Consider the following 23808-nt stretch of genomic DNA (forward strand, 5'->3'; position numbering starts at 1 on the left):
CTTTCTGCAATTGTTCATTCAAAGTTATGATTATTTAATTTTACCTGGATTTAACAGTCAACGGTTGTCGTTGTAGTATAGTGGTAAGTATTCCCGCCTGTCACGCGGGTGACCCGGGTTCGATCCCCGGCAACGGCGTATTTGTTTTTGCTTTGATGAAAGGCAGCTCATACACGCCACCACAATATAGTGGGCATCCTTCCATTCCTAAACTCCAATTATTTGTCCCGACATACTATACTCCTCCTATAATTAGTACTTCCTTCGTCCCTGAATACTTGATCTGTTTTCCTTATCGGGCCGTCCTTTAATACTTGACATGTTTCTAAAAATGGAAATATTCTAACAATATTATATTATTTCTCACTTCACCCGTATTAACCCACCTACCCCCTACTCCATACAAAAAATAATTAAAAATTCAACCCCTACTCTCCCCCAACCCCACTCCTTCACACATTTCCCACTAACTACATTAAAATAATACTCCACTATCAATTACTACCTATTAAATTAAATAAGTCAATTCAAGTCCCTTAAACTCTGTGTCGGTCAAACCGGGTCGAGTATTCCGGGACGGAGGGAGTAATTTTAACATGGTAGTCATTTTCTTCTCGGTATTTTGGCGATCTAGCTAGCTTAGCATTAGTTATAAGGGAAAATTACTTTAAATAATTCAAATTTTTGACGATTTTCCATTAATAATCCAACCTATGAATTATTATCAAATAATCCAACATTTATACCCCGTTAACTTTTATTAGACTCAAATGACCGAAAACCGAAAAAGAAGGTCAGCATTCTTTAAGTCCACCCCCCCCCCCCCCCCCCCACCTCCTTCCTCCTAACTCCTCTACCTCCATAGCCTCTTTCTGATATCTCCTCTTCTCCTCTCCCAGCTACCGCCATAATGTCAGCCCACCAGAAAATCGCCCCCAGCTAAGAAATCCTACGCGCGCCTCCCTAAAACACCAACCCACCCTCAAAAATCGGCCTCTCTCCACCGTCTTCATCTTCATATGCAACCACCACCAACACCCTATTTAATTCCATTCATGGACACCCCAACTCCAACTCCAACCAATCTCCCATCAAAACCGACCAAGAACACCGTCTCTGCCACCACAACAAGCAGGAGAAGGCGGAGAGAGAAAACCGCAACTCCTCACACCCAAACTACCACAGGCATCGCATTCATACCTATCAAACTCGCCGCTATCAGCAAACCTAGCCGCACAACACTTTTAACACCCTGACTCGTTGGAATGTCGTACCCGAATAAGAAATTTCAGAATTTTTGAGTAAATTTGGAAATTATTCAGATAACCATTTTGAAATTTCGGCATGAATTACAGTAACTAGTGTTTAATATCAAACAAATTAAAATTACTCACAATTTAGCTTATGGAATCAAAGGTTTTACATCTAAACAAAAAAGAAATTGGGGCTTGTGGTGTTTTTGGTGTAGGTGGTGACTGAAGATGGTCGTAGTGGAGCTAGGAGGTGTTGTGGGGTGTGTTGAAGGGGGAGGAGAAAGAAAGGGATGGCGGTGTTGGAGTTGTTATCATCGATGGCGGTGGTGTTTGATTTGTTGTCATCGATGTTAACGGGGAAAGAAGGAAACGAAAAAAACCCAGAATGAACACAAAAGGAAAAAGAAAAGAAAAAAAAATTATACATTAAAAGTAAAAATAAATTATGATGAATAGTTGAAATGCACATGTACAGGTTACCTGTTATACATTGGGTTGGTGACCGGTTAGGTGCAATAAAAGTTAATGGGTTGCAGATGTTGGATTATTAAATAATAATCCAAATGTTGGATTATTAACGGATTGTCGTCGAAATGTTGGATTATTTAAAGTAATTTTTCCTAGTTATAATTGGGTTAAAGGTTCGTTTGGAGTTAATTATATATTTATGGAAAGAGATGAGGCTGAAATTAGTTGGGCTTCATTCTGTATTTTTATCCAATGTCAAAAGAAACAAACAAAAAATTAGTTGGGGTGAACTAGGAAAGTCGCACTTAACTACTCCGTACTTAAGAGTTAAGACGGAGACATAATGACAATTCAATTCTTTTGAAAAAAAATGTGCATGTTAAGTAGAACGATTTCCCTAAATATTGTTAAAAGCAAAATAAATTTCCTATTTTCATCAGTTTGAGAACTAATTCTCATAATATTGTCCATGTAGGAGCGGGTACTAACTTCGGTTTCTTTTTAAATCTATGAATAATAGAACAACTATCTCTCTAGCGGTTTTAATAGTTGAGCCGCTAACAGTAATAGCGGTTCTTCCACTCTTCTATTTCCCTTACTACGATGACGTGTGGCGTTGGCCCGATTGCTAATATGCCCCGTGTTGTGACAACGTAAGGTGTTCAATGGGAGTTTCAATGTGTAAGAGAGATCAAAGATGATTGTGCACACATAATATTTGATAAAAAGATGATGGGCCTAGATTAAATAAACACTGCATTTATTTCTCCTTCTCTCTCCTCAATTTAATAAAAAAATTAAAAATTAAAAATAAATTTGGTAGGGGAAAGAAGTAGAAGCGTTATTCTCATTAGCGGTTATACTATTAAAACCGCTAATGGTGATAACGGTTCTACTGTTTAAAAATAACAAAAACAGAACTATTATCCGATCCTATGTGGAGAGTATCGTGGTAATTAGTTTTAAAAGCGATGTAAATTGAGAATTTATTTTTCTTTTAACAATTTCTATGGAAATCGTTCTATTTTGAAAAATCTACTTGTTTCACAATATAAATTTTGCCTACTAAGTATTGTACCTCTCATCCCTGAAATTACAATGGAATCCCAACTTTACTTTCACATTAAATACATCTGATTCCACAAGTTTTATCTTTATCGTTCAACCTAATCCAACCCAATTCTAAATAAACCGCTTTTAATATATGGGCAAAACAATAAAGGACCACCAAAAATAGTAAAAAAAGAAGTACTCCCTCCGTCCCTTAATACTCGACCCGTTTTGACTTTTTGCACTATTCACATAATTCACTTTGACCCTATTTTATTTATAGTGTATGAAAACGAATGTTAGTATATAATATATTGTTGGCTTCATCTTAATATATATTTTCAAAATATTAATATTTTTATAAGTTTTTATAATATGTACTTAAAGAAATTAGTGATCAAAGTTATGCATTAACAAACGTGTCCGATCAAAACAGATCAAGTATTAAGGGACAGAGGGAGTACTACACGTCTACTCCAAAGTCTCAACTAGAAGCAAAAATGGCCAACCTTAGTAGTGAAATCACGTGGATTCCAAATCCAAATCCAAATCCAAATCCAAATCCAAACTCACTATTTCCATTTCCATTCTCCACTTCACCCTTTCCTCTTTCCTCTTTCCTCTTCCATTCCTCCTTACAATGTCCACCACAATCCACCACCTTCCCGACGCTCTCCTCACCAACATCCTCGCCCTCCTCTCCGACGTCCGCAGCCGCAACTCCGCCTCCCTCGTCACCCACAAATGGCGCTCCCTTGAGCGCCTCACCCGCACACACCTTACTCTCCGCGGCAACATCCGCGACCTTCTCTACCACCTCCCCACTTGCTTCACCTCCGTCACCCACCTCGACCTCTCACTCCTTTCTCCTTGGGGGCTCTCCCTCGCTTCCCCTATTGCTGATGATGCGCTCATACTCAACGACGACCCTGCTTTCCTTCTTGCTCATCGCCTTCGTATCGCTTTTCCTCTTGTTTATTCTCTTACTCTCTATTCTCGCTCCCCCTCTACTCTCTCTCTTCTCTCCCCTTTTTTCCCTTCTTTGTCGATTATCAAGCTTGTGCGATGGCATCAGAGGCCTAATCATACTCCTCTCGGGTCTGATTTTTTTGCTCTTTTTCAGAATTGTGGCCTTCTTAAGTCGATTGATTTATCTTGCTTTTATTACTGGACTGAGGATCTTACTCCCGCGCTTGATGCTCATCCGAACATCGGGAGGAATTTGATTGAATTGAATCTCTTGAATTTCTCGCTGTCCGAAGGGTTTAAGTCCCAAGAGGTTATTGAGATTACTAAGGCTTGCCCTAATTTGAGGGATTTTAGGGTTGGGTGTGTTTTTGACCCTAGGTATATTGGGTTTATTGGGGACGATGCGATTTCAGCGATTCCGTTGAATTGTCCGGGGTTAAAGGTTCTTCACCTTGTTGATATTGCGCAGGGTGATCGGGATATTGATGAGGATGGTTTTAGTAGTGAGGATGCTGGGTTAAGTCTGCAGAGTCTTGTGGGGTTTTTCTCCGGGTTGAGATTGATTGAGGAATTGGTATTGGATGTTTGGCGAAATGTGAGAGGGAGTTGGGCTTGTTTGGAAGCTTTGGCTTCGAGATGCCCGAATTTGAGGTCGCTAGAGTTGGGATGTTTCCATGGAATTTGTAAGGCAATTGAGTCTCACTTGGATGGGATTGCCCTGTGTCAGGGGCTGGAGTCGTTATCGATCAAGAACTCAGCTGATTTGACGGATTTTGGATTGATTGCCATTGGGAGGGGATGCTCCAAGCTTGCTAGGTTTGAGGTGCACGGATGTAGGAGGATCACAATGAGGGGACTAAGGACGATGGTGTGCTTGCTTAGTAAGACACTAGTTGAAGTAAAGATCTCGTCTTGCAAGTATCTTGATGCCCCTGCTTCGTTAAAGACAGTGGAGCCAATAAGGGATAGGATTAAGAGCCTTCACATTGATTGTGTTTGGGATGGTGAGAAGCCTGAGTACAAAGATGATGATGATGATGATGATGATGATGGAATTGAGGAAGAAAGTAGGGTCAACAAGAGATGTAGGTTTTCACAAGGTAACACAAGCAATGGATATCCGTTCAAGACATGGGAACGACTTGAATTTCTGTCACTTTGTATCGGTGTTGGAGAGCTCTTGACACCATTACCTGATGCAGGGCTTGATGATTGCCCGAATTTAAGAGAGATTCATATAAAGGTTGACGGAGATTGTCGAGAAAGACTGAAACCATCACAGGGAACTTTTGGGATAAGCTCACTGTGTAGATATCCTATGTTATCTAAGATGAAGCTTGATTGTGGGGATACAATCGGCTATGCATTGACTGCCCCATCAGGGCACATGGACCTTAGCCTGTGGGAGAGATGGTTCTTGAATGGAATTAAAAGTTTGATGCTGAATGAGCTTGATTATTGGCCTCCACAAGATAGGGAAGTTAATCAAAGGAGTCTATCACTTCCTGCTGCTGGACTTCTACAACAATGCGATACATTAAGGAAACTCTTCATTCATGGAACTACTCATGAACATTTCATGATGTTTCTCTTAAGGATTCCGAACCTAAGAGATGTTCAGCTGAGAGGAGATTACTACCCTGCTCCTGAGAATGATATGAGCACCGAAATGAGGGTAGACTCATGCTGTCGATTCGAGAACAGGCTCAATGCACGTCAAATTCCTGATTGAGTCAGTTCTCAGTTGCCTTTCCATTTTTCAATAAATTATATGGTTTGTTTGTGTATGCTAGTAATTGTCATTGCACTGTAATCTGTAAATGGCTGATATGTAATTCTTCAAATTTTACTGTAGTTCGCTTTGCAACTCAAACTATGAAAACTCTTTCTTCTTTTTCCATTTCATTTCAAAATTTGAAATATCATCCATCTACTGACTTAGTTTACAACAACGGGAGCCGGAAACATGATAACAATGGTAAACAACTCTAGTCCTCTACTAACATTCTCTCGCTATACAATAACATGAATTAGCAAAGTGCATATTCGCAATCAAGCAAGCGGGAAAGTATCTCCTTGCAGTTTGGCCGTTCATGTGGCTCTGCCCAGCAATCTGCAATTAAAATCAGGCAATGAGCTCCAAAGTCCCAACAAAACAACCCTTATGAAGCCAAAAAGTAAATCAACCCTTCAAAGGTTAGGTTATGTTAGGTTAGGTTAGGTTTGGAGTAGGGGTTACAAGGTTTAAGGTTTCAAAATTTCGTACAAGGCGAGTCCAGTAAGAAGGCTGACTCAACTACACGTCCCAGCTATGGTGAGTATTCTGTTTGGACTAGAAAATGCAAATCATTTGGTCATATCTAAGAGCACAAGGTTACATAGACAGATAGCATACATAAAGTATTCCTTTTTTTTTTTTTTATCAAAGTTCCATGGTCTAGGAACTTCTGCCTTTTCCCCAAAATACAGTGAACAAGGAATAGAGAACAAGCATCACACTCAGAATTTAACCAACTCAACACTTGTCCTATATGTCAACCAAACTGATAGCTGGAAAATATTTGACAGAAAATGAACTATAATAGCCTACAACTCACATGTAACTTTATGTAACTAGTTGGCCAGTCAATGAAAGATGTAACTATAGTCAAAAGAGTACCTGCAATAAGCCGTCCAAGAGGTCCTTCAGGAATTTCTAAACGTGAACCCTCGTTTGCAACAGTATAAACAACCTACAAAACAGTGTCTGGTTCAGAATCCAACCAAAAACTATACCCACTTCAGGTTTAACAAGCAACTTAGCGAGGAAAATACCCTTTCTGGTGGTACACCTTCCCATGGCCTGCTCAGGGTGCAGAGCTCCCACATAATGACACCGAGGCTAAATATATCACACTTTTCTGTGAAGGGTTCATTTCGAATGAGTTCAGGAGCCATCCATTCAGGAGTTCCAGCAGAAGAAGAGTCTCCATTGGGCGAGTCTGTCACTATCCTTGACAAACCAAAATCACAAATCTTCACTGTCCAATGCTTGTTCACGAGACAGTTAGCGCTCTTAAGATCACGGTGAACAATCTTCGTTCGGTGTATGCACATCAACCCTCTTTAAGAGGCACATGGAAACTACAGTTAGTTTACATTCATAAGATTCAACAACATTAAATAGACGAACGTGGTCCACCCCAAGACAAAAGGTGAACATAACCATTGCATTGCATCATTTTCTGATTTGAATACAATTTTAGCCAAATGTAAATATTAATGTCAGAAAAGCACGACTTTTGTTTCAGCTATCAGAGTCATCCGACACTAGATGGGCATGACCAGTGATGAATAAATAACCTACTCTGTACTAATTTTTTCTCTGAATAACACAATGTACATGGAACACTGAGAAATATTATCATAGTTATACATACCCCATATAAGTATGGATCACTCAGTTTAATCATATATACTGTATTTTGTCTGGATATTGGTAACACCGTAACATCTTCCAATTGAAATTCAATTCAAACCCTTATCAAACTATCCTGTGTCTGAGAAATTTGGTTTTATCCTCATGGTACACACAAGTAACAGTCACAGACTTAATATGAAGTAAAATACAGCGTCGGAGGAGTAATAGAAAAATCGAGCAAACCTGCATATATCACGTAGCATTTTCAATCTCTTCCTCCAGGTAAGCTTCTTCTTCTGACCACTCAAGTGGATCAAATAATACAAAGATCCCATTTCCATGTATTCTGTGACCATTGATAAGCGTGGTGGTTTTGTGCAAGCACCAAGGAACAAAATAACTGCAGGAAATGCCAGCACTAGTATATTAGCATATCGCAAAATAACCAACCATGAAGCTCATAGCCAGTGTTCGGTAATTGATTATCATGCGAAGATTTTAACATGGCACTATAAGCTTCCCAGATGAGTATTTAAAATCCCAATTTAAATGTTGCCACATTCTCCGGATCACTCCCTTTTATCTCAGATTGTTTTTAGTAGAATTGAATGATTCTGTATCTTTCCCATGTCTTATTGAGAAAGAGGAGGTAGAGACTAGAGAGAGTAGGGCCATGTTTAGCAAAATGATAAACCAGAAGCAGAAAATTTGCAATTGTAGCAGGATTAGAAGGTTACCATTTGGGTGTCGAAGGCGGCTGGAGGCATCACAAGGAAATCGGTGTTAGATTTCACACATAACGGATCATGAATGGAGGGGAAAATGTTAACAGTTATACCTTAGAATGGCTATTTCATTGCAGAAGTCCTCCATGTTTTCAGAAGTCAAATCCTGCTCCAGAAACACTTTGATGGCAACATCAGTCCCATTCCAGATTCCTCGAAAAACCTCCCCAAAGAATCCTAGCAATTGAAGAAAGATACCACAGTTAACAAAAATAGAGATTATAATTTTACAAAATATTGTAACAAAAAGATACGTCCATTTCCGATGGAGCCAAAGATTTATTTGATCTTTTGATTGTGGGATGTAATGGAATAAATCAAAATAGCTCTTAAAACCTCTTCGCTTCCTTTCCATGAAGTAGAAGATGGTCTTCCCGTTGTCGTCCCGTTATCGCTTTTGGGTCAATTGGAAACACCCTCTCTGCAATTGCAGGGGTAAGGTTGCGTACACCCGACCCGCCCTTACCCCGCTTCTTGCGGGAGCCTCTTTGAGGCAATGGGGTAATGATAATGATAATGATGATTGTAGCAAAAAGATATTTTAGAAGTACTCCCTTCATCCAAAATCAAAAGTCACCTTTTCTTAATATTTATGGTTTATGATTATTATTCCTACTTTTCCTCTACTTTAAATGATGCGGAATAGATAGAAATGGCACCAGTATTATAAAGGGTAATTTAAGCAAAGCCAAGTCATATCCCTCATTATGAAGGATAAGGGCACTAATAAAACTACTTCCAGATGGAGGTACATATTTAAATGCACGCACTAGTTTCATCCATATAATTTGATGGATACAATGTATCAACTCATAAATTCACATTGGGCATATAGCCATATTGGTGACGGATCATGTAAAAAATATCCAGATCTTGCTTGGGATCTAAAAAGATATAAGGATATCTAAATAAATACCAAGTATAAATTAATCATATTTGGTTTTGAAACTCACTTCAGATCAACAGCCATCTGTAGCAAATAAACATCAAAATCATTTAATCGTGGTCAAATTTTGCCAGAAAGATTTGTCAAGCAGCTTGGTTTAATAGATCAAAAGATCTTCTTCCCAGCAATATATTTCGATTTGTTTACATATTCTATTTTAGCCAAAAGGCACCAGTATAAAGAACTTTAGCTAAAGAACAAATGGGCTAAATAGACTACTTACAATCATAAACCAAGAACAAACCAAACCCAAATTTGACGTTTGATTCAACAATATCCATTTTATTATGAACCAGCCAGTTCGTCGCATCATTCATTAACATTACCCCATTGCCTCAAAGAGGCTCCCGCAAGAAGCGGGGTAAGGGGGGTCGCGTGCACGCAACCTTACCCCCTGCAATTGCGGAGAGGTTGTTTCCAATTGACACAAAAGCGATAACGGGAAGACAACGGGAAGACCATCTTCTACTTCATGGAAAGGAAGCGAAGAGGTTTTAAGAGCCATTTTGATTTAGTCAATTACATCCAAAAGAACAAATGAATCTTTGGCTCCATCGGAAATAAAAAATATAAAGTTCGCTCTTTATATTATCAGTTCGTCGCAGCATCAAAATAAAAAAATATAGAAGCAAGGAAATCCCCACTCCAGGTGAATATGGTGTCTAATACAGTGCTTATTGCACGAAGCATGCTCCAGGCCACCAAGGATGGATTTACCCTGATCCTTTTCTTTTCCACTTGGACAGCTAATTTCGGCCTGTGTATCTCTAGTTCTCTACATATATTCCTTTAGCACATCTATTATACATTTCTATCCATGTGTTCAATTTATCATATTCTGTCTTATATTACCTAGATTGATTAATCAATGTTTCCCCTCACCATTGTTACAGTTATACAAGCTAAGAGTACCAAATATAAATTTTGCTCTTTATATTATCAGTTCATCGCAGCATCAAAATAAAAAATATAGAAAAACAAGGAAATCCCACTCCAGGTGAATATGTTACTCCAACTCTTCATTTTGGCTCAAATACCCGTGTCAGATCCTCGACACTCCGACACTTCATTTTCGACTTAAATCTTGGAAATATTTCACAATTTAGCCGAGTCGGACACTTGGACACGTACCCATGTCCGACACTAGTACCCGAGTCCAAGTAACATAGACTAATACTATGCAAAATCAACAGTTCCTGATAGTAAAATAGCTCCAGTATGCAACAGGAGTGCAGGAGAAAGAGGCTTACCGATTCCTACACGAGTACCAACAGTCAACTCAGTAAAATCAATATTCCATTCATCATAAGGAAGCAGGGACTTGTCACGATACATGCGAGCTTCCAAAATCGAGTTCCATGTTGACACCATTTCATCACTTGGAGCTTGCCCTGATGTCATATTCTCTAATGTTCGAGTCCTATATTGATGAGGAGATGAAGGCAATGATACAGCCTTTTGAGAACTTTGTTCCCCATGGAGAGCATATAAAGCAGATCTGGCCCCAGAAATTTCATCTCGATTTCCAAGACGGAAATCAGAAGCCTGAATGTGCATGGATAGATTATAGTTAGTAACACTGACAAAATTTTATGCGGTCTAATTAAATTAATGCACTCTCATCAAGGATAAAATAGTTAGCCATGGTTAATCAGATATTCAAGAAAGTATCTAGCCGGGTCTTTTGAAATCTCGTGTTAGATATTCATCTAGGCTCAAATGGTCTCTAAAACAAATAGCACAATTCCATATTCCCATGCAGTGTTCCAAAAGGAAAGGAAAAAAGAAATTGATATACAGATAGCTAATGTATTATTAGATAGAGTATCACCGATCAGAATCCAACTCAGAAGTATCTGTAGTCAACAAAGTTATAGCACGTCTCTAACAAAAAACAGAACTTCGCAGGATAAAGAAGAGAGGGAGGGGGGAGGACAACAACGCATCATTCCCAAAAGGACGGGATCGGCTGCATGAACCAAGGGTCTATTTCTCGTAGTCATCCACAAAGATCCTCTTCCTCCTAACAAGATCTAACAAGATCATGTTTTGATGTATATAATAGTGGGAAACTGGGAATTTATAGCCATAATGTTCATACTTTGGACACATATTCCAAAGTGAACTATAGGTAGTACATTTCAACAAACAGAACACTCATGCTTTTTTTTATATCAAATAACAAAAATGCCACATTTAAGAAAGGAAACTGTACATTAAAGAGTAATTTCCATGAGATTAACATACATACAGTCTACCAGAAAGTGAAACCAACATACATTTGTCTCAGTATTGGCACCAATAGTGCTGCTGGGGGAAGTGGGAAGAGACCTATCCTCTCCCCGCTCTCTCAAAAGACGATTCTGCTTCAATGTCTCATTCATTGCTCGCACAGCCCTGAAAAAACAAGGCAATTGAACATAAGAACGTGAACCATGCCAGCAACATTATTACAGCTCTTCCATAGTCATCAAATTCTCTTTATAAAGAGCCCTTCTCAAGCAAGAAACCAACAACATAAATTTCGCAAGTAATAAAAAAAAGCATGATATGTTAGGTTTAGGGTTCTAATCAGTTTAGCATTCAATAATGTAACTGCCACGTCTCTGAATGGAAAAATTGTATTTGATAACTTGCTGTCTGACTCGGAAAGATATAGCATGACAAGAAAATGCATTTTGGCAAGAGCTGCTCAACTTGCACCCATCACAAAAGATGACTGTCAGATTTTCCCCAAAACAGTTAATGAATAACTTTTATTAGTTGGCGACAGGAAACAATAATACCTAAATAAAGGAATTTTAGATAATTTCCAGCAATTTAGATTGTTTTATTAAAAAACCATAAAGTTAATCCAAGTATCATTCACTTGAAAACGCTAATCAGCTTTTTCCTGCACTGCATAAAGTCATATCATCACTGTGAAACAAAGTTTTCTCTGACTAATAGATTTGACCAACTTTATTCTACAATATTCACTAAAACACTAGTTACACCACAAAACACGAACCTCACAATATCGTCACCAATTTCTGGGGTGATGCTGATGCTCCTTCGTCTTAATCTGCGAGCTTCTGATGTTGGTACACCAACTGATCTGTACACCAGAACCAAAAAGAAAAATAAACAAAAATCTTGCTCGGCAAAACTGAATAAAAGCCAACCATCACTGCATCCAAAAAAATAGAGACAAAAGAGAGACCATGTATGACATTATATACAATAACTATCCATCCTAAGATGTATTCCAGTTTTCATGACCCTTGACCAGAAAGAGAGTTCAGAGAATTGAAAACTATGAGACTGCAAACTTTGACAGTACTTGAACCAAATCCCTAATCAACAAAATTCTCCTACCTTCACTCTCTCAGGAAAAGGAAAAAAACTGTTTAAGAGACGGGCAACCTGGTAATGGTACAGACCATGGAATACCTCTATCAAAAACATTCCAAGATGTATTCCTAGTAATTTCTATTGCTGTGAATATCTACAAGTTGTTCCCTTGATAGGTTATGCCATCATTAGAATGGCTATTCCAAAGAGAATCACAACCCATTTCAGGATTCTGCCTTACTCAAAAGTCATTGAATTAACCAGAGAATGATGCAGAGGCTTCAAATGTTATATAGGTGTAAAAAAATACAAAATTCTAACAAAACCAGATCATGTTAAGAACCAAGCCACAGAAAGTGATACAGCAAGCTTTTCTGTACATTACACAAACATTCAGCCGAGTAGAATTTATAAGTTACAAACCTTGATGAACCAGCATCATCAGCAAAATCTCTGAAGGATTTTCTTTCACCTCCAAGCATAGAACGACCTCGTGCACGGAGTGAAGGATGCTCAGGACTACAACCATGAAAAGTATAGATTAGCAAAAACTAGAAACCATATATTCATCATAATTTCTGAAAGAACACTGACATTGTTGGCAAAAACAAAGGTAAACATATTTTTTGGCTAAAAGTATCATCAAAGATCACCACAATAACACTTAGGTGACAAAAGGATAATCTTCTAGACTTTGGAGCAAAAGAAAACAGGAAAAAGGAAATTGGGAAGATAGGATTAAAGTTCCCGTAAAGAAGAGATGCTGATCACATTACAAGAGCAGGCAGGACCTCTTTCCTTTTTCATTCTTCCTCTTTTTTTGACAGAGAAGGGTGTGAAAATAAAGCTAGTAGACAGTTTCCAAAGGACATATAAAAAGAGAAGACCTACCATGTAAACAATGCGAAATAATGGGTTTTGAAAATAAACATTTGCAATAAAGCAGCATGGTGGATACATGGTAAGCAAGTAGTGACATCATTCAGCTAATCACAGGAAAATCATTTCCATAGACGTCTGTCACACATGGTTTATTTGGACATGTTATCCACAGTTAAAAGACATTTGTGAGAAGAAACAACTGGATAGCTTTCACCAAACACTAATTTTATTTCAGGCAGCTGCAACCTTTTAGAGGGACCCTTACTTTAAAAGGCACAGGTGCACCAAGATGCGAGAGATCCTTGAAGCCTAGGCGAAGGCGCGTGCTTTCTGGAAATTTTTCATTGGCTACCTTTTATGAACAGTGTAATTCAAATAACTACATTTTGTAAAATTTTGTTAAACACCTACCAATTATATACCAAATGTTTATATTTCATGACCTAGTAACAGTCTCCATCCAATCTTCTGGCGCATTGACCCCACTTTTTCCCTTTCTCTTTATTAGTATTTTGTTGGTAATAGATGGGTACGGGGTACCAACAAAGAAGTCTATTGAAAAAGAAACAAAGCCTAAATTCTAATTAGTATTCTATTGGTACCCTAGCTAGCACCAAGTAAGCACTATTTACTACCAAATACGGATTTCTCTCACCCATTTTGGAATGCCAGCAATTAACACTCATCTTCACCCCTTTCCTCCTCGTGATCTATACAAGCACCAATTTCCTGCAATTCCTCCCCATTCCCTTTTCTTGCTGCATCATCACCTCCACATCGCCGTCGCTACCACTTCTTCACTTCTATTGATCTGGAATTGGGCCAATACGATTGAATAGTTAAGGTAGTCGCCAGGTAATGGGCTAGAGGAAGAAAATTCCTCTGTCCACGCTGGACTAGACCGATTGAAAAGATTGGGAAGTCGGGCCAGGCAAAAGACGGGTATGACTCTCCTAGAAGAATGGACGAGTAGAAGCATCTCGATCAGTTTATACAATTAACAATCACAACTACACCCTGTATCCTCGAAAATGGTAAAGCGGTGGTTCAAACCATTTGGGTCTGCTGCTTACAATTGGAATTCAAGTTAATTTGCAACAATAAAGTAATTTGTTTAAATTTTCATAGAAAATCCATCTATTTCAACTAAAAATCTGTAAACTCTAGTTTAAGAAATGAAAAAACTTATCAAACAGATGCTTAAACGAATCTATCTAGCTACTAATAATGCTTACTTGGTACTAGCAAGTAGCAAGGTAGGTACAATTAGAAATTAGGCTGTGTTAGTACCAATAGACTTCTTTGTGGTACGCATTTGGTACAAAAAAAGAACTACTCCCTCCGTCCCGGAATACTTGAAACGCTTTCCTTATCGGGCCGTCCCGGATTACTTGAAACGCTTCTAAAAATGGAAACTTTACATAATATTTTATTATTTTCTCACCTTACCTAAGGGCCCACCAACAACCCTACTACCCCAAATAAACATTAAAAAATTCATGACCCCCCACCACATCCCACTATCTATATTAAAAAAATACCCCACTACTAACTACCTTTCAATTAAATAAGAAGTCAATTATAATGAATTAAACTCCGTGCCGGTCAAACGGTTTCAAGTATTCCGGGACGGAAGGAGTAATAAAGAAAAAGGAAAGAAGTGGGGTCCATGTGACGGAAGATTAGAACTGTTAGTAAATGGTGAAATATAAACATTTCGTATATATAAAAAGTTAGTTATTTAAACAAAAATTTACAAAAATAACTTGGTATGCAAAAGGTAGTTAATCACAAATTTTCCTATTTTCAAAATCACACATGAAAAATGATGATGAGAAAAATCTCACTTCACTTAGTGTTTGAGGACGCTAAGACCTCATATTACCTTATTTTAAATTACTGGGACATTATTGATTATGGTGATATCATGTTATGCAAGAATAAATAACCAAGTGTCAACAGACTCCAATCACACTACATATTACAATCTCTGTTCTACAAAAAGCAATAGTAATCTTCCTTATACTTCTTCCGTCTCAAAATAGTTGCACCATTTTGACTTTTACGTTAGCCAACACATAACTTTGACCATCCATATTTATAATTATGCATTAGCAAAAGTTATAACAAATTGATGTATTTAAAATATACAATGAGACAAATCGAATAACATTTTATATAATAATATTTGTTTCTATTTATTAGAAAATTATGGTCAAAGAAAGATAAGTGAATAGTGCCAAAAATTAAATGGTGCAATTACTTAGAAACAGAGGTAGTAGATTTCAACAAGGATGCCAAGCAGCCAAAATTACGCAATCAACATCTAGTAGCTAATTTAGAAACCCAATGAACAAAAACTGCAGAATTAGGGTGCATTTTTAATAAACATATCAGTAGAAAAAATAATCCTATCACTTGAAGATGGAAGTGGAACCAAGGAACACCTTGAACTAGCAGTCCGCTGTTCAGCAATGACCTTCCTCCGACTCCGTCTCCAAAATGTAGTCGCAATGTTCGGTTCACTATGTGATAAACTGAGGAAGTTAAAATATCAGCTCAAAAGGAGCATTGAAAGGCAGAGATATTGAACATGGAAGAGGCAAAAATCCCAATTGGTATAAATGATCCATTCCAAAGCCCCAGTCCCCTAAACCCCCCCACCCCCCACCCCCCAACCCCATCCCCCCTTCGCAAAAAAGCGAAAAACTCAAGTCCTTGGCAAAAAATGTCGAAACACACGGAAAGGGATCATATACCTCAATCTTCTTTCAAGTGTGGCAGTTCTAAGCACTCTATTCTGCAAGGAGGGACCAGGGACATTCATATCAAACCTCCTCGCGAATTGACCAGTATCATCTTTCTCTGCACTGAAGCAAATAAAAGAATATTGACAATATGTATCTAGGAACTATATCTACGTATCGATGCAGTGGAACAGTACTCTTCATCTTTATGATACATACAATAGAAGGAGCTAAAGATGCAAAATGCACAGCTATGCCTTAATCTTGCCGAAACTTCAGTCATTTTAAGATTTACAACTTCACATAAATTAACAATTTTCATACCACACCTTAGCAACTACAATTTAGGCACATTATCAGATTACTTTGGTAGGAAACATCCATAGTTCCAAACGCTTCTCCTTTTGATAGTTGAAATTAAGAATCAAGATTTTTGGAGGAAAGTTGGAGTTCAATATCAAAGATAAGACAAGGGAGAACAAGCGACGTTCATTTAGGCATGTGAGACGTCCAACCAAAGATGCACCGCTTAGGAAAGTGGAGAGTTGGAATTATAAGGATTTAAAAGAAAAAGGGCAAGGAAGGCCAAAGACACTGGGATGGAAGGATTAAAAATGACATGAAGAAAATGGGCTCGAAGAGCAAGTAGCACTAGATAGAACTCGTAGAAGTGAATAGACAAAGAGGATATGAACGACCACAAGGGATAAATTCTTGGTTCATGCAGCAGTCCCTATCCACTTAGAACAAGGCTTTGGTATTGTTGTTATTTTTGATATACTTACAAAGCATCTTTTGGGTAATACTTTTTAAACTAAGTAAATTTCTTAGTGTCCAGTTTAATTTGCACCATGTAACGCAAATCATCTCAGCTACGCCAGTGACTTAGCCTCCCCTAATCGATTTCACAGTAATTTCATCTAAGTGGACTCTCAGAACCCAGGTAGACATACATATTCTATCCATCCTTTGCAGATTCTTTGTGTTTGTTCAGTTACTTGACAGGTCACACAAATGTTTTAGAAGGAAAAATAACCACAAAACCAAGAGGAAATCACTTAACACATATCTAGACTGATCATAGTTCTAAACAAACCCTTAGAACCCGGGAGTTTTCTCTATACATAAGAAACAATCCACCGTCAAATTTTGTTGCATCACTTAGAAACTCAAATACTCTCTTTCAAATTATAGACCTCAGCAGCAACATCAATGTCTAGATATATCTACGAATCACATAATACATATGCTCAGAGTGAGAAATTAGAATAGTAGCAATAGAGAAATAAAAGATACTAAAAAAATCTCTAATTGCTTAAAAAGAAGATACAATTGTCACATAAAGATGCATGGCAGCTAAACATTTAGTTAGAATCACGTGCAATCATATAGCACAACTAAGTGTGATAAATTTCATAATATTAAACTTCTATAGACGCAATATCAATGCCAAAATTACCGATAATAGAACAATTGAAGATTATCTTTAACACACATTAGGGCATAGTAATTTTGCTCCAACTAACCTGTCTTGATCAACTCTTTCAGAAAATCCACACATAGGACTGTTGGGCTCAAGTGGAGAGTCACAAGAATCATTTTCTGCAGAGTCACTCTCCCCTGCTGCAGAGATATGGGTTAAAAAAATAGCCCTGGTGGATCTAGGTATCAGTTGACCAGGAAACCTCATGAGATCAACCAGAAGTTCCACTGAATTCAATACTACTACCACAGACATATGCTTCGATGAATCAGCGCACTCGATTCTTTCATCATTTGGCAACCCCTGGAAAAAGAAAAAATGAAAACAAAGAGAAAATTTATCAAGACAGCAGATAGAAAAACCTTTTAAACCCGGTCTCAAGATGGGGCACATACCACCATAAGCTTACTCTCCAGACCTACAGTATCCGCCAGAACTTTGAATAAGATTGCGCGAGGACGACATGAACCATGCTTTATTTGTCCAAGCAACTGAACCCCACGAGACATGGAACCTTGAGAAGCTTCCTCTAGAAGAGATTTCACAGGACTGGATTCCATATTAGGACGTTTGTAAAGATCGGAAACCTGTCAGAGAGTAACAGCGGGAAGAAAATATATTATTAACATATAGAGGGGGAAAACTAAAAATGGAAACACAATATATAGAAAGAAAAAACCATGAACCTCCAAAACTAAAGTAAAATATCAAAATAGCCACACAAAAGATACATGATCATAAATGGAAGCAGCATTATTACCATAAATAAGTAATACAAATGAAGAAACTAGTTGAAGAACCTAGTAAGGAAAATGCATCTCCAGGGCTCTGTAGTTACGTATATTAAAATGCCAGCTAGTTGTGGAAAACTTATAAACCCTTAGGTCCCTTACTTATGAGGCACAAACCAGAAATGTTCTTAGTAGCAGAGTTAACAAGAATACGTAGTCCTCCATATGGTGCTTTGGAGAGGAAAACAAGTACACTCATTGTCAATGTACTCCTCTTAGTTTCATACATCGAGAAACATGTCCTTTGTACTACTGCGTGCCCTTTGTCACTTATATGATACACTTATAAGTTAACTCTATTATACACATGCTGAAAGCGCTGACTGCATTCAGCATGCATTCACGTAAAAGAAATTTCAATAATGGACTGGAGTTTCCAAAATTTTAAAATTCAGCCAAATAGTGCTTCGGACTTCAGAGAAATGCATGAATATCATGGAAGAAATTAAAATGATATATAACAAGCTGATGCAGCATATTAACACCACCTCCTCTGGCTTTGTCATGTCCGACCAACCAGTACTTCCGCCTCCCTCTAAAGCCTTTAATGCCATTCCCGATCATATAACACAACAGAAGAGTTCATTCTCTTGTGGTCATTCAGCCTTACTGATCAGAAACAGTATCCAACAAAGTCCCACATTCAACCATGGATTTTTGCCAAACCACAGTTACCACACATGACCATGACAATTATGATCTTAATTTTCTATGACTACATCAGCCATCTGATCTCTTCACAAATATCAAGACATGCAATAGCAAGAGGGGAAAACGAAGTAATGGTAGTAACATGAAGTTGTAGAGAGTAAACAGATGTATGGTCATATACCCAGCAAACAACATGGGCAAACAGCAATCTAGATTGTAATGGTGGTAGCTGGTCTTAAAGAAGAGATAGTACTATAGGTGCTAGGGGTAGGTTGCCTCTTTGTAGATCTGCGGAATTTGGTTCACCCCCATCTAACGGCAAATGCATTAATTTATAGGATTGCGTAACCGAATGATTCCGCAGCATCAAAGAGAAACAATGAACAAACTCTTTTCAAGGGATCATCATTATGCATTAAGCAAAGAAATGGTAACTTTTGAAAGAAATACTGAAATCGCGAAAAAAAGTCTTGTCAAGGGGAATTATTCACTTATACTGATATTCAGAGCCTGTTTTGCCTGGCCCTTGATTCTGACTTAGATATATAGTCAAAAAAAATGGGCAACCCAAACATAAATAATAAAGGCCCAGAGGTAAAGAAAATGAAAAATATAGCAAGCAAAAGGCCAAGGTAAAGGAGATGGGAGTTACAAGACTGTTGTCAAGGAGTTCTTACCAATCCAGCAATCTTCTTTATTGTAGCAGCCGGATTTGAGTTTAATCCTTTCACTAAAGCCGTAATTAGTTGCTTTAACATATGAAGTTTCTTATCCCTCTGGACATCTACAAGAATAATATCAGCCCTTAGGCCATCAGTTTCCAAAGCAGAAAGCTCGTCAAGCGTAGGAAGACGATCAAACATCTCCTTAAGCTTCTTATCCTGCAATGTATTAAATACCAAAAGGTTAAGTCTCAACACTAATGTGATAATCATGTTTTAAAAAATATTTTTTCCATTTCTTCCTTAACCACACTTGCAAAAACCCAAAAAAACGGGGAGATTTTTATTGCTGTAGGGATCATAACTGCTCTGACAACCAACATCAATAATAACACATATGACCTACCTTATTTGCATATTTAAAATTTCAGAAAATCTATAACGATAATTGAAAAATAACCTATGACCTACCTTGTTTGCACATTTAAAATTACAGAAAATACTATAATCACAAATGGGTTGGGGGGGAGGGGGGGACAAGGAAGCAAATAGCTCTAACAGGTAGTAACAAGTTACTAACCGGAACAACAGAATAAAAGCCATTTGGAATAGGTTCAGAAAGCACTCCAGTGCTCCAGAGGATCTGAGATGCGGTCTCAGAGTACAGCTCATCCTGCTCATTGTGTCTACTGGCTTCCTTGCGACTCAATCTGTCCTCTTGAGAAGTCAAAGAAACCGATCCAAAACCTTCTACAAAATCTGAAGCCCACCAGGTAGAACTAGAAGGCCCCTGTCCTGTTTGCCCAGTATCATCATGTGTCTCCTCCATGCTGTCAAATATTTAGAATGCAAAACCATTTCGCCCCCACTTATCACCCCATAAAAACCCTTTCCCGTCCAGATGTGGTATAAGAACAACAAATCATTTGCTTGATTTCTTGTAGTTGGCTTCCCATGATCTTGAGGCACACAGCCTGCACATTTCAGGTTACTGAATCAAATCATTTTTCTATTGTTTATTTCCTCAGATCACCTATTATGGTAAGCAAAACAAAATAGAGCTAGAATTAAAGATGCCAATGACACTATGTAAATGGGTTTCAGGATTATTAATATCCTTTCCTATTTAAAGCAACAAACTTCCAGCAATGAAAACTTGAAATTTGAATTTTACCACAAAGCACGTCAATTATTTCCCTCATATATAACCAGATAGTCATAATTAATCATCAACTGAAACTTATATGTATATATGGACTGGAGTTCTCTGGCAACTAGTTAGGCTAGTGAAACAATAAAACAGGAGTGATTCATTGCCTGTGCAACTAAATAGCATACAACTACAGAAATGACCAATAAGAATCATTAAGTTGTATACAAAATACAAGTTCACAGCCTTAGAATGTTAGAAGTCTTAGAACTATTTTCTTCCTATTTTTCAAAGTCATTTACCGCAGATCACAATTTCTAATGTCATTGACCAGATGCAATCAACTCTTTTTATAAGAGAAGCATTGACAGGGTTATAATGTGCCTTCAACTACTATCAAGACAAAAAAACGTGCCTCACTCGTTCTTCAATTACAGAATGGAAGACCCTCGCAGCCAAAACTCAATGGTTTGAGACCATATAACAACATACTAGGCTAAGATCACGTAGTTTCCAAAAATATACCCCCTACAACGAATGCCTGAACCACTAAAACCCTAGAACGAGCAACAAATCTCGATTTAAGTCACCGAAACCTACTAAAGGTCTAAAGCCAGCATATCTAGATAAACGGATAACCCTTGTTAGGCAATCCAGCCGAAAACCTAGTCTCAACACTGCAAGAATCTAATCCACTGCTAATCGAAATGTTAGAAACCTCATTAATGCCATCCATACCAATTACATGATCACAAAAGGCACACCTAAATCCATACAAGACATAATTAAGCTGAGAGCAATTCCACCAATACGTAAAAATTAAACACATTTGAGATTTCAAATCTAGTATCACCCAAAACACAACCTGCATTCTTAAAACAAACACTCAAAAACTAAAATCTAACTCATCCAATATCCAATCTAACATAAACCCACCTCAAGAATCACATAGAAAAGTCCAAAAAGATCAAAACAAAACATTATTTCACATAAATTTATAAAAACAAATAATAAACTGATCAATCAGAAAAATGCAAGAATCAAGGGGGGGAAAGAATAAGAGAAGTACCCCACCAGCAGATCGGAGAATTAGGATTAGAATTAGAAACTCAAGTATACCATGTCTTAATCAAACCATAACCCAGAACACCCCACAATTTTCTTTCAAAATCTTTCGACAGTTTAGAGAGAGAAAGCGGAAGAGCGCCGCAAGAAGAGGAGAGAGAAACAAAAGGGTTTTTGATGAAATCTTTATTTATTTATTTTGTTGATTGAGATTTGATTTGATTTGATTCTGATTTTGATTTTTAATAAAGAAATAGGGAAAATGTGCACCCAAAAAAGAGAGAATCTGGGAAATTTTGACTGAATTTTGTTGTTGTTGATGTTGTATGATGATGATGATTATGATGATGATAGAAGAAGGGGAAATGGAAATGATCGAAAAGAAATTGAAATGGAGAAGAGAGGGATTGGGGGGGTGGGGTAGGGTAGGAGAAGGGTGTGTGTGAGTCACGTGCTGAATGAGGAGAGAGAAAATGTGGTGTAAGATCTTTAGTGGCCAAATGAGTCTGTGTCCGACAGCCAGCTGGCAACGTGGTGGCTCACCAACATCCACACACCTTCGTCCGCGTTTATTTTTTATTTTATTTTTTTTTATTATGATATTTGGGTGAAAATCATTGTTAGGTAGAGTAGAACAATATTGGTTAGAGCCAATATTTTTAAAACTTAATGAACAAAAAGACTTCACAAATTCTTATTTACAAGGGTTGTACAATAAATATTGTATATCGGAGTAAAAGTTAATTCAAAATACTTAAAAGTTAAGTTTATATATATAAAAGTTATCTATTTTTTAGTGATTTTTTTTTTTCATTTTAATAAAACTTATTTCTTCAAAATCACGAACAATATATAAAATTATTCATTTAACCCTTTAAAATATTTATCTATCAACTTTTTTTTACTAATATAAAAGTTAATCAAAACTAGGTTAAAGTTACTAAAAAATGAGTAAAAGTTATCTTGGTGTACAATAAATTTATTGTACACCTTGTGCGCGCAAGACCTTTTGAAAAAACTTTGAGTAAAATCACATACCTTAGTATAAATCACAAGTCAATAATGCTTGCTTACTCTTCATGACATGGGATTACTCATGTATGTCATAATATGCCGTGGTGCATGACTTGTATAATAGGAGCATGGCGAGATGTTATTAATTTCAAAACTGAATAAAGTGAGGGTCAATCAAGAGAACATATAAAAGTATCTTAAAATGAACGAGGATACATTATTGATCTATGAAGTGAATTGAAGATGTTATAATCGCATAAGTGTTATGCCGATGTAATTTCACAAACAGAAAAGGTAAATTTTAATGTTTGTGTGGTTTTATATTTCGATTTGATTATTGTAAGTTGTAACACCCTCATTTTCCTCTCTTTAATAAATACAATACCTTTTTTAGAAAGAAAAAGAAGAGAGAATATAAGGATGTTATGCCAAAAACAATAATTAGAAAGGTAATAAAAACTAATTTAACTAACTATGAACATAAAATAATTAACGTCTTTAAATATAACTATCTTTTTTGTTCTTCCTAAATATGGTATTTATGTAAGAAAATGCATCCTACACCCTTTAAAAAGCAAGGAGTGCATCTACTATTCACACAATAGTGAAATCTCGGATTTACCCCTATTTTCCTTCTCATTTTTTTGTCTTTATTCTTATAAACAGTATAATAATTGTTTTGCCCTTTATTCTTATTTTCCTTTTTTTCCCCGAAATATTGTTGCTTTGATGAGCTCTCCCCTCTTCTTCTACCCTAATACTCTGCTCTTTTCTCTCTCCTCATTTTCTCAACCGCCCCCTCTCAGCTATGGCAACCATAAAGCAGAAGAACAATGACGATCGATGATAATGGTCAGGCTTGCGACAACCACTCTTGGTGCTCACTCCTTCATCTACAGACTATTTTCCTTTTTCTCTCTTCACCAACCTCCATTCACTAATTCCCGTCTCACTTCCCTCCATCTCGCCTAAGCTTCATTCATTCATCATGTCAGCAGGTAACATTTAAAAAAAAAAATGATAGTATTTTTCATATCAATTCTTGTAAATTCTGGGTGATAATATTTCTGCAGAAAGTATGCATTAGGGTATAGAAATTGAGTAAATTCCATTCGCCTTTCTTCCAAAATGCAGTCTTATGATGTATTTCCGTATTATT

The 23808-nt window shown here is 37.3% G+C and overlaps 2 protein-coding genes and 1 non-coding gene across 8 annotated transcripts; 2 read left to right on the forward strand and 1 right to left on the reverse strand.

Annotated features, from left to right (window-relative positions):
• The first annotated feature begins 66 nt into the window (after positions 1 to 66).
• On the forward strand, positions 67 to 138 carry TRNAD-GUC (transfer RNA aspartic acid (anticodon GUC)). Its single transcript has one exon. It is a non-coding gene; the product is annotated as a tRNA-Asp (tRNA).
• A 3157-nt stretch (positions 139 to 3295) lies between these two features.
• LOC110782672 (F-box/LRR-repeat MAX2 homolog A) lies at positions 3296 to 5638 on the forward strand. The gene has a single exon (XM_021986874.2). The coding sequence runs from the start codon at positions 3412 to 3414 to the stop codon at positions 5470 to 5472; it is 2061 nt and encodes a 686-aa protein (XP_021842566.1). The 5' UTR covers positions 3296 to 3411; the 3' UTR covers positions 5473 to 5638.
• Positions 5615 to 22023, reverse strand: LOC110782670 (serine/threonine-protein kinase EDR1). Of its 6 annotated transcripts, none has more exons than XM_021986870.2 (17): positions 21645 to 22023; positions 20001 to 20394; positions 19436 to 19639; positions 17712 to 17903; positions 17360 to 17619; positions 15846 to 15956; positions 15534 to 15623; positions 12628 to 12723; positions 11882 to 11968; positions 11151 to 11268; positions 10122 to 10416; positions 7979 to 8102; positions 7878 to 7897; positions 7384 to 7540; positions 6555 to 6843; positions 6400 to 6472; positions 5615 to 5853 (listed from the first exon to the last, which is right to left on the reverse strand). In XM_021986870.2, exons 2-17 carry the CDS (start codon positions 20247 to 20249, stop codon positions 5771 to 5773), a joined length of 2448 nt encoding a protein of 815 aa, XP_021842562.1. In that variant the 5' UTR covers positions 20250 to 20394; positions 21645 to 22023; the 3' UTR covers positions 5615 to 5770. The 6 variants fall into 6 exon arrangements, with proteins under 6 accessions (XP_021842562.1, XP_021842563.1, XP_021842561.1 ...); XM_021986871.2 differs by having other exon boundaries at positions 15534 to 15611; positions 21640 to 22023; XM_021986869.2 differs by having other exon boundaries at positions 21640 to 22023.
• Between the last annotated feature and the right edge of the window lie 1785 nt (positions 22024 to 23808).

Source organism: Spinacia oleracea, chromosome 4 (genome assembly GCF_020520425.1).
Source record: "Spinacia oleracea cultivar Varoflay chromosome 4, BTI_SOV_V1, whole genome shotgun sequence".
Taxonomy (NCBI): domain Eukaryota; kingdom Viridiplantae; phylum Streptophyta; class Magnoliopsida; order Caryophyllales; family Amaranthaceae; genus Spinacia; species Spinacia oleracea.